At 46.8% G+C, this 14,523-nt stretch overlaps 1 protein-coding gene across 1 annotated transcript in view; it reads left to right on the top strand.

The window, feature by feature from the left end:
• Positions 1-9,219: 9,219 nt before the first annotated feature.
• SLC12A8 (solute carrier family 12 member 8) overlaps positions 9,220-14,523 on the top strand; it is a 46,615-nt gene continuing 41,311 nt past the window's right edge. The window contains exons 1-3 of the mRNA XM_066553734.1: positions 9,220-9,288; positions 10,037-10,183; positions 13,026-13,217. Coding sequence (XP_066409831.1) covers positions 9,220-9,288; positions 10,037-10,183; positions 13,026-13,217 — 408 coding nt within the window. The remainder of the gene's footprint in view (positions 9,289-10,036; positions 10,184-13,025; positions 13,218-14,523) is intronic.

The raw sequence follows: 14,523 nt of genomic DNA, 5'->3' as shown, positions 1-14,523 counted from the left end.
ATTACTCAAGATTTCAAGTCTGTTGGATAAAAGTATGCCATGTGTGCACTACAGCATTTTGTAGCACGTGTAGTATATGGAGTATTTGTTACATAGATTTTTCCATTGTTAAAGCACATATTTAAAAAAAAAATATTGAGGATAACAGCATTTATGCACCTACAAAACCATAGTATTAATTACTGGTAATTCTGTTTTCTCCTCTTTTTTTGTTTGTGTGTATCAGGCATGATGTTTCCCTAAATCTTTTGGTAGGGTCCTTTTTGGTAGATACTTGATTTTTGTGGAATGCTTGGCTGTGTTGATTTTACTTGATGTAAAAAAGCAAGTTTTATGTAAGAAGGTGTTAAGAGTGGCACGATACCTTTTAAAGAGAAAAGAGCTGTAGTGAAGCAGTGTGTGAAGACTGGAGCTGTGATCAGATGAGCGTGGCAGGAAGAGCTGGTGGCTCTGGGATGTCAGCAGCCCCTCACCCGGTGGGTGCCGCTACCTGGGCATCCACTGGGCACCTCAGGAGCCTCCTGTGGCAGCAGTGGCTGTGAGAGAGGAGCTTCTCATCCAGCCTCAGCTGCCCTCTGCTGAGGAGGTTGGCTCAGCAGGATTTGGCCACGGCAGAGAAGGGCACTCAGGTTTGCTCTCGTGGCTTACCCAGGGCCAGCACCCTGGCAGCACAGCCCAGGGTGTCACTGGCTGCAGCAACAGAGACTGAAGTGGCCGTAGGAAATGCCCCTGCTCAGTCCCTCTGAGCCTTGGGAGGCACTGCTTGTGTACGCCTGGAGCAGGGTGTGAGCACAGCTCCAGCACTGGACAGGACTTGCTTTCATTCTCACTCCAGTCTGCAAATTACAGTATTGCCTTTTAAAATACCTTATAAACATCATGTGATATGTTAGCATCCAGCCAGCATAATAACTGCTTTTAATGGTTTCATGTTTGATAGTTTTAAGTTGTGGATGCACTCTGACTTTGCAACGTTCCTGATGACATAATGTCTGTGTACTCAGCCACCCTGCTTGTCTTTATTTTCACTTATATTGGTTATACTGATTTTCATTTGTTTTAATTATATGGTGGAAATAAGAAATCAAAACTGATCACATCTGCCTATTGACTTTTATGATTAATACTGTCAAAGAGTAAAGTGATACTGAAAAGATACTTTTCAACATTTTGATATTGAAAAGAATTATCAGAACCTATATTTTGTGTTGAGTGAGAAAAATACTCCATTTAAATTAGATTGCTTTTAGTTTTTGCTTGGAGAAGTAAGCATTTTTCTCTAAAAATAATTGGTTATTTGTTTATTTAGAGGCATTAAAAATATCTCTTTGCTATTAATATCTTTCTTGCAGTGTGCAGGCTAAACTGTTTTGTGGCTTCAGGATAGACAGCGGTTTATAAAAGTTCAGAGATTTGGAGGTGTGTTGTCTTAGGGAGGTCATCTCAGAAAGTACCCTGTTTGTTGATTATCTTCTGCATTGCACTTGCCAAATCAACAGAAGATAGTCTTCCATAGAATATTGTTTGCTTTTTTGTCTGCTTTAGTTGTCAAGACGTGAAGTTTAATGAAGAGAGCTGTTCACTGGAACAGGGGTTTAGAAAGGAGCCCATTTGTGCTGCGCTTTCGAAGCGAACAGCCCTGCCCTGGTTGCTCAGGTAAGTTGCCTCCTCTGCAGCGCTCTTGCCTTTCACACCAGGGCTGGTCTTCAGGTTCCTGACATCCCTGCTGCGCCATCTGCTTCGAATGCATACATGTACAAGCCACTGGCAGAGATTGAATAGGATGATTTGGTGAGGTTCCATTTTAAAATGTGTGTGCAAGTCTGTTACAGTCCAGCCAGTCTGCATCACTTACTGTGTCAGCAGCCGTGCACGTCATGCAGAAATCACGGAATCCAGTTCCTACCTCTTATTTAAACTCACTTCTGGGTGTTTGCTGGGTGTACAAGTCACTGTTGTTTTTTGCATTTGGAGTCCATCTCCCTGGGCAGCTCTGCCTGTCTCCCACAGGACAGCCAAGATGTGTTGCTGTGTGATTGCCGTTGGTGTGATTTCCTTGAGCCCGTGGCTGTGTCTTCCAGGCCTCTTGGCTAGAAATGTGGTGCCTAGTCCAGACCAGGCTTTGTGCTGATATCTCTTTAGATAGATCAGTGCCTTGGCATTAGCTTGTATGTAGCTGCCTTCATTTAGAGGAGGTGATACCTTCTCAGCAGCTATGGAAAGACAAGTAGTGCCACTGAACATGTTAATTTTCACTTTTATTCACATAAAATCTTTGTTTTCATTGTCAGATGTGATCATTAGTGCCATTTCACAAAGGCAGAAGTAACAGCTTTTTTTTGGATCAAAAGCACTAGCCTGGCTCAAATGAAACCAAAATGATCCATTACTTCAGGTGTGTAAATTACAAAAAAATACTTTTCTGTTGTATAATGAATAATGACTGTTCAAAATGTGTAAGTATTGTACTCTGAAAGCTCTTCATGAGCAGCACATCCTTAATCAGTCTTGTCACAGGATAAACTGAGCCATGAGAGAGGATAAAGCAATGCTGTGAGTGCTGGGAATGTTCAGGGTAATTGCAAGGTGATCTCAACCATGCAGTGACGTGCAACAGCAAACAGAGGATGACATCAGAAGCTCAAAGGATGACTTGTTTGTCTTTTCTCAAGTCCTGTGTTTTCTTCCATTTCTCTTTGCCAGTTCCTGAAATCATCTTTGTTAAAAAGCTAGTGTAGACAGAACAGCCTAAGAAAGATACAGCTCAGAAAGACATAAGCAAGTGCAAGGGTACCAATGGGACAAAATGATCTTTTCCTGCAAACCAGGACTCTGAAAGGGCGATTTTCTTTAGGACTCCCTCTGTTCCCTTAGAGGAAGAGAACGGGATGATTGATAAAACTCCTAGTCAAGCACGTAGCTAGATGGATGTTGCAGCTACTTGAAAATGAGCCATAAGGACACTGTGAGTCCCCACAGCAGGTGTGGAAATGTACTTTGGCAGTATTGGCTCTCACAGAGTTGTTGCCTGAAAATCCATTTTAAGGAACTGAATCAAGAGTAGTTGTTTGTAGTGATGCTCAGGTATTATGTTGATAACTGCTATTACATACACTGAATATCACCAGGTAAAAATCTGTTTTAAAGGCAAAGTATTTTATAGTTTGCAGCTGTGAGTGAACTTGAAGAAGATTGTCTCTTAATTTGGACTGAGAACATTCTCTATGTGTCACAGCCCGTTTTATGGTCAGCCTAGGGTTTGTAGGCCATTAAGTGATGTGATTAGCTAAACTGGGTAGTTTATTCACAGTTTGTGTTGTGTGTGTACATGGGAATTGCACATTGTGTTATAAGATGTGTATGTCTGGCAGCTGAAGATGATGATGAAGGTAGGTGACAATATTCATCCTATTAAGAATCAATCCTTTCCACATTTCACAGGATTGCTCAAAATTGCGGATTTTTCAAATTCTCATATTCTCTTGCTGGCTGACCTCTGCACTGCTGTTTCCTTTCCCTCTTTCTATTTGTATCTTTGACACCTCTATTGTTCCCATACCTATTCTGTCCCAACCTTTTGTCACCCTCTTCACTCTCTTAAATCCATTTCCAGACTCCATTTCCTGGAGCAATTTCCAGTCAGTGACACCACGTGGACCATCAAAAGACTTCTCAAATCATGGTTCAGATGTCCAGTGTGTGGGACTGCCAGGCTCTGGATGGCTCCATCTGCCCCAGGGCCTTTGTAACTTGAGGGAGAGGATTGCAGCAGGTCTGTGGAATTCACGGTGTGCTTTGCTAGCCCTGAAAGCACTTGAGATTTGGACTTTGAGAAAACAATTTTAACTCTTCATTTCAGTTTTCTCCCCATTTATTCCCTGTAGAGCTAAGATACTCAGCATAATGAGAGAGAATTTTAATTAGGGCTTTTGGAAAACTTTCTCAGTTTGTGATAGTTTTCTTGGAAGGCCTAAAGTGGTGTGGAGTAAGACTTAGATGAAGACACTGGTTCTGAAATGCACACAGCCCTGCTGGAGGAGGCCTCCTGCTCTTGGAAGGATTCTCTTGACAAGCAGAATGTTGAAAATTGCCATGACTAAAACAGGAACAGACAGAGATTAACACTGAACATTCCTGAAAGTGCTTCTTAGCAGTGCTTGGTGATTTTAATGTGTCAGTCCTTAAAGAAAACACCTTTTACTGGTTTTCTCCTGTGGTTCTTCCCAGTGCAGAGGCAGGATTTCCCAAAGGAGTGTTCAGCAGTGGCAAGTGCCAGTAGCAGCTGGATCAAGAAACGTCTTCAGCACTTGCCAGGTGTGCACATGTGTGTGGAAGAGCACAGAAGTGTCTGTGGGCAGGCTACAGGGCTTGGTCCTCAGGGAATTAGTGACTCTTCTCAAGTACTGCAACAAATTCAAGGTACTTATTTCAGATTTTTCCCTGGCCCACATGATGGGAGAATCTGGCTGAACCTGTTCCCTGGTAGTTGTAGAATATAAAAAGAAGGGAGTGGAGAAGAGCTTCCAAATATTCCAGGAATGGGATATCCAGGGAGCTATTGATAGAATTGGGATCGTTGAGCTTGGAAAAGACACTTAGGGGTGACCTAATTGCAGCCTTCCAGCACCTGAAGGGAGTTTAAAGGGAGCACTACAAGAGCATGTAGTGACAGGGCAAAGGGGAATGGCTTCAAATGGAAAGAGAACAGGTTTAGATTTGATATTGGGAAGAAATTCTTTACTGTGAGGGTGGTGAGGCACTGGGACAGGTTGGCCAGTGAAGCTGCGTGGATGCCCCATCCCTGGAAGTGTTCAAGGTCAGGTTGGACAGAGCTTTGAGCAACCTGGTGAAAAGTGTCTGCCCAAAGCAGGGCAGCTGGAATCAGGTGATCTTTAAGGTCTCTTTGAACCCCAGACATTTTGTGGTTTCCTCAGGCTTCATCCTCCTTTGAGAAGTCATCTGTTTTCTCTGAACTCTTGCTTTCCTTTTCTGCCACTCACAGAAATTTGTGGTTTTATTCAAGAGTAGAAGCTTGTTATCACTTTGGCTCTGCAAGAAAATCAAAACAGATTCACTGGATTACATGAATGTCTTGTATGGATCCTTTTTGAAAATTAAAATGGCTCTAACCCATTTTGGAAGTAAATTAAAGTGTGCTACACGAGCTCTAAGGAAGGGTGGCTTGCTCTAGATACGATCCTCTTTATATTGAGACTGTCCAAAATTCCTGCCTTTAATTCAAGTGGAGCTTTGCCCGTGCAGGGTCACAGAATTTCTTGGCAGTCTAGGACTGGGAAGTTCGACTGGATCAAGCTCCTATTGAAACATCGCTGCAGCCTCTCCTGTGTGGAATCAGACCCCCCTTTCCCCGTGGCCATCATTTCCTCAAGCAGTGAATTTGCTTATTTATTCACTTATTTTGTCAGACTCCAGAAGACTGCAGCTTGAGTGGCAATCAGCTCCTGACCCCTGCTGATTTCTGTTCCCCACGCTCGGAGCCGGCGTGTCCCGGGCACGGCTGGGTCCGGCCCGGTCCGGGCAGGTGCCGGTGCCGGTGCGGGGCGGGCGCGGTGCCCGGGCAGACGTGGCAGCGCCCGGGGCCGCCCCGGCGGGAGGCGGCGCCGGGGGAGCCGGCGGGAAGGAGGGAGAGAGGGAAGGAGGGAGGGTCCGGGAGCCGCCAGGTGAGTGGGGTCGGCACCGCGGGGACACCCCCGAGCCGGGACGGGGGCCCGGGCTGAGCCCCGCAGGTGGCGCCGGGCTCGGCTCGGCTTTGCCCGCTGCTCTCCCCGGTGCTGCGCGGCTCGCTCGGGGCGGAGGGAGGGAGGAAAGCTTAAAAATTAAAACCGTGGTGGGGGCGGAAAAAATGGTGGAAAAGAGCTCCCCCCAAAAAGGTAAAAGAAAAAAGGCTAATAAGGGCGTGGGGAGGGAGTTAAAAAACGAAAGGTGAAAGAAAACCAGAAAAAAGGAAATAGAAGAGGAAAAAAAAAAGCAAACACAAGGAAACAAAAAGGAAGGAAAAAAAAAGAGGGGGAAAACGGAAAACTTGAAAAAAAAAAAGAATTTTAAAAAGGAGAAAATAAACAGCGGGAACGGGAAGGTCGGAGCGGTGCCCGGGCGGGGTGGGCAGCCCGGTGTGGCCGCGGCCGCAGCCCCCAGGTGTGGGCAGTGCCGTGGCCTCTGCCAAACCGAAGCTCTCCGGAACACTGAAGTTGCTGGAGAGAGTCCGGGCTCGTTTCCCACGTCTGGTGTTCCGCAGCGCTCGTTGCTCTACGGAGATATGTGAAAACAAAACGAGCTCGGTAATTGTCCCGGCCGGTGCAGTAAATGAGTAACTGGGAATAGCCAAGCGCCGCTCTGCGTGGCGTTACCTTTGCTGCGCTCATGGCTGCTTCGTTTCCCTTTAACTCCGCTTTCCTAAAAGACTCCTAAATTAGGTGTTTTTAAGAACTTGACCCGGAGAGGAGTTGAAGGGGCTGATTAAAAGTAAAATGCTGTTGGCTGCTGTGTCCCTTGGGAGGAGAGGCTTTAGGAGCACCTCCTCTGGCTTCGGAGGTCGTGGGACCACACGCAGTTGTGCTTGGGAAGGCGTTAACCTTTCCTCTTCAAAACCAGCCAGCTGCTGAGTAGCTCAGAGCAGCGACGCTTAGCTCAGAAGCAGCTTTAATGCGATGATTAATAAAATAGTGCTTTGAAAGGATATGGAGGGCACAGAAATTTAATCTATAGCAATCTGGTTTTGCAATTAAATATAGAAGTGTTGCAGGAAAAGGAGATGAGCCTTTGTAATGTTCCTGCAAGGTTTGCTAATGCTCTTCTGCTCTCTTGAGTGCTAAATGGTATGGAAAGATTAAAACAGACCTTTGTGTTTAATTTATAGACTGGCTAGTGCATTTGGCAGAAACTTTAGGAAAAATAACAGCAATTTACTTTCAAGTTAGAGGCTCACTTATATTAGAGGAAAATTGAGTCTGTTTAGTTTATTTGTCCTGCTGGTGTGTAGAGCAGAAAAAGCTCCCTCAGGGTTGGTGACCAAGATACAAAATAGCACCCAAAAATATCCCTGTGCTGATAGAGTGCTGCAAGAGGAGGGCACCTGCCCCAAGGACTTTCCACTCACAGACCCTGAATTGCAGAAACACTTGCATGTCCATGGATTGGGATGTGACTGAGTGCTTTTGTTCAGCTCCCACTCCTGTGCTTTACACCCCCTCCCGTGTTTGCCTTGGCTACCTCGCAGGGACCAATGGATCCAGGAGTTGTGGTGGGATGTAAATAATTACAGAATTGGGTAACAAGATTTTTAGGCAGTTGGAAATGCCACAGAGAGCAGTAGTGCAGAGGCAATTTCCTGGGATTGTGGAGGAGGAAGATCTTATAGCAAGGTGTGCAGTAGCTGAAGCAGAAAGGGCTCTAGAGCGCAGGGCAGGATAAGGGTTTTAAAGCAGAGAAAAAGGAAGGAAATGGTGAGATAAGGGGATTTAAATGTCCAGGCAGGCAACATTTCTTGCTAGGTGTGCTTCAGGTCTAAAATCCATGTGTGCAGCCCTTCTTTAGTGTTTTGCAAGTTTCAGGTGGGTAATATGGGTGCATCACACCTATCCATGTAATGTCACACACCGGACACATCAGCCCTGAGGTACTGTAAGGGGTTGGGGCCATCTCCTTCTGGCTCCCTTGGTGGAGTGGTTTAGGAGAGCAGGGGGCTACAGAGCTGCAGCCTCTTTTCTCCTCATCTGGATGGGACTGCTGTGGCACACTGGGTTGTGTGACCCCAGTGAATCCTTTACTGAGTGAGAGTAAAGGAAGGATTCCACTGGGGATTCTTAGGAGAATGTGGCTATTCAATTGTAATCTTGTTTCATGTTGTGTATTTTCTGCCATTTTTTATTACTGTGGCTATTTGAAAAAAACAAACCATGAGCTTTGTTTCCTTAGAGTTCATCTGCTCCTGCTGCTTTTGCCCTGCTTGAAGCCCCAGTCTCCCTGTAACAGCAACCATTTGTGATATTGTAAAGGGTTATTTGCTTCAAGAAATGTGGGGGCAGCAGCAGGGCATCCATGAACTCTCACGACTTTGGTGCTGCTTAACTGCCCATGTGGGCAGGGCGGAGAAAAACCTCCTGTGCTGGCCATTGTAGCCCAGCTGCAGGAGACCTTCTGCAACTGAAACACTGTGGTGCAGCAGCATCTGCTTTGGTTATTTAATACTGGGCATTTCAAAGCAGAGTAATAAGGGCAGGATGGTGAAAGGCATTCAGACCCTGGTGCAGAAATCCTGAGTGACACAAAGCAGTTTCTGTAGGTCTCTGTGCAATAGGCAGAGCACATTTCTGTTGGGTTCCTGCCCTGTGATTAATTTGGTCTCTGGTCTCAGGTAAGGTGTCCAGTCCTTGGTATAAGCCTTGTGTGATCATGGTTGGTTCTTGTAAGCATGAGGGCTGAGCTGGCCAGCAAATTACCTGCCCCAGGAGAGCCAGTGATCCAGACAAGCTGCCCTCTCCACATCTGAGGAACAAGTCTTGCTCCTCTCTGGCTGCAGCCCTCTTTGTCTTTCCTAGGCATGGTGTACTGCACTGAGGAATAGCCAAAAAGTCTCTCTTGACACCTGGTGTGGGAAACTGTGGGTAGCTGCATACACTGAATACAAGGCAGGACCTTGGTGTGCAAAAGGCACAGCTGAGGCAGACGTGGTCAAGGCAGTGAAGTGATGAGTGGTGCTGGGAAGTGAATAATCCATGTGTCCTATGTCACTGGAGCACAGGAGCATGCAATAACATTACCAGGCACCAGATTTAAAACCAAGGAGAGGAAATGCATTTTGCAGACAACACTATGGATCTGTGGAGCCAGTGCTACAGGATGCTGGGGTTAGGTTTGGAAAGGGCTACCAAGGGCTGTTAAATGTGTGGCTGATGGTGGAGCCTGTGCTGGGGGAGCCTTGCTCTTTGCTGTTTGTGGTGTCCCTCTGGTTCAGCATCTGCTACCAGCTGCTGTTTGTTGACTGTGTGGACAATGGCCTTGTGCTTTGGCAGACTAAGAAAGCAGCAGTTGTGTCTTTCATCTTTCCTGCTTTCACAGTGAGGCTGGGATAAAACCATGAATCTTCTACAACAGAGGAGCCAGCCCTGCAGGAATTGGACTGAGCTGAGCTCCCACTCAGAGCAGCTTGGCCTGTGGCTGTGTTAGAGCTGAGCTTTGGGCAACAGAGCCCAGGAGAAGATGTTCAGCTGCAGTGGTGCCCGCAGTGAGGGATACGTCCAGGAGCTCTTCCATGAGGAAGCACAGCAGGTATGTCACAGAGCCATCTCCTTTCCCAAATTTCCATCTCCATGGCCTCTCCACTCCTGGTCACCTCTGTGGCAAGGGAACAGGAGTGAAGTAACAAAACTGTCCTTTGTTTTGCTGTGTATGTCTGAGGTGTATGACTCAGAAAGGGAAAGAAGAGACTCGATTTCCAGAGGGCAAGAGGAAGCAGTTCCATAGGAAAACTACAGTTTCCCTGGAGCTTCAGATCTTGGTTCCAGCGGCTCTGGAAAATCACTGTGCCCCAAGATCCAGAGCCCCATGTCTCCTTGAGAAGCAAAGGGTCCTGATCAGATATGGCTGTGATGGGGAAACCATCTTAACCTACTCTGTTGCTCCCAGCTGATTTGTCGTGTCCTCTAAGGGAGTTCTCCCATGCACTGAGAGCCCTGCTTGCCTTGGTGGAGTGTTTGGAAGGGTCAGGAGAAGCACAGTGTGTAGCTGCAGGCTCTGGGAAGGACCCTTGAATGGTGTTTTTGGTTGATGCATTGGGGTTAATTCACTGAGGCTCAGCAGGGCTCTGTAGCTGATTATCCTACAAGAATACGAACAGGGTGTTGTAGGAGCCATCTCTTTCAGGGCCCAGGCACCCCAACAGCCTGACAGCCCTTCATCTTAGGGACAGCTTGCAGCAAAGGAGTGTCTCAGCAGCTGTTGGTGGCCATCCCCCTGTTGGTGGCTGGCTGTGGCCCATAAAACATGAGAGGTAAACGCAGGCTTTGCTTTTCTCTAGGTATCTCAAACACACACCAAGCCCTGGTGGAAGATCCAGCTGTTTGTATGGGAGCCAGTGCTTTTTGGAACGTGGGACGGGGTCTTCACCTCCTGCATGATCAACATTTTTGGAGTGGTTCTTTTCCTGAGGACAGGATGGCTTGTGGTGAGCAAGTGCTGTCTTGGTTGAATGTTTGAAAAGATATTTCCCTCTGCCCTCCCTTACCTTGTATCTCCATCATCACCCAAGTGTTTTGGATTCCATGCCCTTTGTTATAGATGTTGCTTATGCCCTCTGGTATTTTATAGCTTTTCAAAAAGTTCCACTAAAATGTGCAGCTGAAGTGATCTTTGTAAGTGGTTTCCTACCTTAGCTTTCAGAAAGAGAAAGGAAAACACAGCAGCCAACCTTGACAATGAACAGGGACACCCCTGTGTCGTATTGTTGAGGAGAAATTAACACTTTTCCAGGTAAAGTAGTTACAGCCACTCACCCATCCTCCCAACACCACTGAAGGAGGTCTCTTCCAAACATGCCAGTGTTGGAGTTCCTGATTTTTTGAATGGGGAGTCCTCAGTCAGGTGAAATTGCCATTGCTATCAAAGGATCTTCCACTGCTGGGTCCTAATAGTATCTCTGAGGGTCAGAGCCTGGAATACTGTCCCCTCCTGATGCAAAATACTGTATTATGCCTCAAAATTTCCCCTTAGAAAAAGAAAAGTTTCCCCAGAGATGGATGGGATTTGAGCTTCAGGCAGAGTTTTTGTCACAGGCATGGTGGACACCTTCCAAAAGGAGCAGGAAGACACTTGCACTCTGCACTGAAAATTGCTTTGCTGGAGGTGTTGAGGGGAGCTGCAGTTGCTGTGGTGGAGAAGTTGGGATGATTTTTTAGCTTCCTTTTCCTTATGATTTTATTTCCTCCACATCTCCTTTGAAAGCAAGTTACTTCTGGAGCAAACACAAATATAAACAAAGCCAGTAAATGAAAGAAAAACAGAACCAGCTGGAAGCTAGCATGAAAGGGAAGGGAGGAGAAGTCAGGGTTGGCAGAGAGCTCCCCTGGCAGAGGACAGTCATATGTCAAGCTATTCCCAGAGTCAGGCTTTTGCTATAAATTTCCAGAGCTGGATCTGGGGCTGGTGAAGCTTTGCAGTTCCAGGGGACCTAATCTTGCTGAAATGTTCAACAGGGATTGCTGCTGCACTAACCCCTTCCAGCATGCATGCATAAATAAGCATCAGTGCTTAATGGGGGCTTTTTCTTCCCACTTTCTCTGCTTGCTATTGTTGCTGTGAGCCCAGCATTCCCCCTCAGTCTTAGTGTTAACCCTTTATTCTGTAGGAACCATTGAATTGCCCATTAACAGCTGCCATAGCCTGGTACCACCTTTCTGGAAAAGCTCAAGGCTAAATGAATGTTTGCATATGTTTGCTTTTTTTTTTATTATTTATGTTTTTAACTGAAGCATATAATGTTTATTAACCATTTAACCTGGGGTAAGCAGCTGAAGAAAAAGAACAATTGTCCTTTTAAAAAGAAGTATGGGGTTTGGGTGGGTTGTGGTGCTGACCCAACCACAGCTGTGTTTATAGCAGTCCTTGGCTCTGTTCCCCACTGACCAGATAACAGCCCTGTCAAAGGCAGCAGGATGCTGAACCAAAATAGGATTTTATGATGATACCAACATCCTGGATATGTTTCTGGTTTTTTTCACAAAAAAAAAAAAAAGAGAAAAGGAAAAAAAAGAATCTGGGATTTCAACCAACCCCAGAGCAGGGAAGCAATGGTGATAAAAACTCCATCATGGCTAGTGTGACCTCAGAGATGAGCATTGCTGGAGCAAGGTTGGAAAGGGGGGATATGGACATGGCCTGGAAGAGGAGTAAAAGGAAGGGAAGCCAGATGTTAACAAAGCACTGGGCACTGGAGGAGCCTTCTGGTTGCTGTGCATTGGCCTGAGCGATTTGTCAGCAGGGGAAGGTGGGCTGGAGCACAGGGGAGAACTCCTGACCCTGGAAAATAAATTACAGCCACGTGCAAGTGAGTGGGAAGGCCCTGAGCTCAGAAGAGTTCTTAAATTCTTTTGGAGGTACCAAGCACCTTTTCTTTCTGAAAATCTGACCCTAAATGGCAAACTGAACCCCTCCAAAGAAAGGAGTTGTGCTGGTGTTTAAATTTCCCAACGGGGACCTGCAGCTGTGTTTGTTCAGAGACTTCTTCTCTTTGCCACACAGTGGCAGGCACAGCAGCTCCTCCTGGAGCCCTCCCTCTGCCCCAAGCAGGAAGGGTTGGTTTTTTATCATGGGGCTGAATCCTGTGCAGAAAAGTCTCCAGAGCCCAGGCAGGGCGAGAGCCACCTGCCCTCTGAGCACACCCTGCAGATAAGGGCTGGTGCACGCTGCTTTGTGAGAGCATTATTTATCTTCCACGCTGCCTTGCCTTTGGGGTTTGTTCTTTGGCATCTCATTGTTTGCAGGGATCAGAGCTTTCAAAGGTAAATGTTCTGAAAAATTAAAATGCAAGCTTGATGCTGTTAATAAATCAGTTGCTGCAAATCCCAGGGGTTCAATTTTGGAACTGCTTTTTGTTATGAAAGTGTTTTGGGTTTTTTTTAAGCATGTCATTCTAAACCATGCAGACAGGCAGTGATCCCCTGACTATAGTGGTTGAATCACTGTTTGACCTCATTCCTTTTAAACCAGTGGACAAAACCAGTGATTCATGGAGGAGCCCATTGACAGGGCAGAACCTGCTCATGCAAAGGTCTGCCCAGCCCCAGGCTCCAGGACAAGACAGGTTCTCATCAAAGGGGTGCTAATAAAGGCTCTAAATTTGGCAATCAATTACGTTAATTAGACAAGTAGGGGTGTCTGTGTGTGTTTTTTTAATCTGTAATGAATCCAGATCCATAGATCACTAGTGACTAGAAGTGGGTAGGTTCTTATTCTGTTGCAGCAGATTGGTGTGAATTAATCTTTATTTTATAATTTTTTTTTCATTCCAGGGAAACACTGGCATTGTAATGGGCATGTTTCTGGTGTCCTTTGTCATTCTGGTTGCCCTGGTGACAGTCTTGTCTGGAATTGGGGTGTGTGAGAAGTGCAGCATTGGAAGTGGAGGAGTCTACTCCATGATCTCTACTGTCCTTGGAGGTCAAGTAGGGGGCACCATTGGCCTCCTTTACATTTTTGGCCAGGTAATTTTAAAAAGCTGCTCAAAGAAAATTTGGAAACTTTGCAATGCAGGCATTAGTCTTGTGCTGTCCTGCTGCAGAAAGTAATGTTTCAAGTAAAATCTGGGTAATGCAACATGGGAGAGCACCACAGGGAGCACTGAGCCCACACTGCGCCCCAGGAGCAAGCCTGAGCATGGCAATGTTCTGCCTGGCACTGGGCACCCTGGTGGAGGAGCTGAGTGTCTGGACAAGCCCTGCAGGACATGTCCTCCCATCCCAAATTTCCCCATTGCCAGGACATGCCCTTGCTGGCGGGAGACAAATCAAACGCAGCAGGAGAGGTCAGGGTGGTCAAGCAGAGCTCAGTGAGAGGCTGTGGACGGGCAGGTTGGCCTTGGCATGCTCCATGTACCCTCAGGGATCAGGCAAGCCTTGGCTGCTTCTCTGTGGGAGCCAGCAGAAGTGGAGCTGGTGTGGGATGAGAGCTGGGCAGGGGTAAGGGCCACAGCTAATTGACTTCTTGTGAGCCAAGAGTCACAGTTCTGGATTTTCTGAATGATCCCAAGGAGCTGGTAGGGTGGTGAGGCACAAAAATACACAAGTAGTCTACAAAAAGAATGGAAAATAATCACTTAAACCTGCAGTAACTTAACCCTCTCCCCCCATAAAGATGTTATGAACAGTATAAAATGTGGTGAGCAGAGAAGCATTTTTATGGAGGTTTGTTTTTAACTGACTGGCTTACAGCAATCTCCAAAACCCCTGAACAGCCCCCAAACCAAAAATAATCCCCTCTTCTCCTTTCACTCCAGATTAAAAGCAAGTGTCCATAAAACACGAACTGAACCCAGTTACAAGCCAAGATATGGAAATGGGCCACACATGAGAATCCTTCCTGTCAGATTTTCCACTCTTGCTCTCTGAGAGGACCCCATCTGGGAAAGCAATCAGGTTGCAGCCTGTCCTGAGGGTTGTAAAAGCTGGGCTGCAGCAGCCCTGGCCCCTGCCTTGGCATCCTGTGTGCACAGGGGCTGCACAGGGCTGGGAGCTGGCAGCTCACTTAAAATCACTTTGCCTGCTCCCAAAAGCTGCTGATGCCTTTCCTCTCTCAGCTGTGCTTTCTGCCCAACGTGCCCTGCACCAGCTGCAGGCTGATCCTCTGCTCAGGATGCTCAGGGAGTGCTGTAACCTCTGCCATAGGGCAGCTGCTGCCAGAAATGGGGCAGTCCCTGTTCCCTGCTCTCACTGGGGTGAGTGGGGAATGCCTGGCCATGTGCTGCAGAGGAGGACTCTCAGGGTGCAGTTCCCCTGATCTGTCTGCCTGTGA

Source organism: Molothrus aeneus, chromosome 7 (genome assembly GCF_037042795.1).
Source record: "Molothrus aeneus isolate 106 chromosome 7, BPBGC_Maene_1.0, whole genome shotgun sequence".
In the NCBI taxonomy this organism is placed as follows: Eukaryota; Metazoa; Chordata; class Aves; order Passeriformes; family Icteridae; genus Molothrus; species Molothrus aeneus.
The sequence above is the reverse complement of the archived record's forward strand: the minus strand, read 5'-3'. Positions and strand labels throughout refer to the sequence as shown.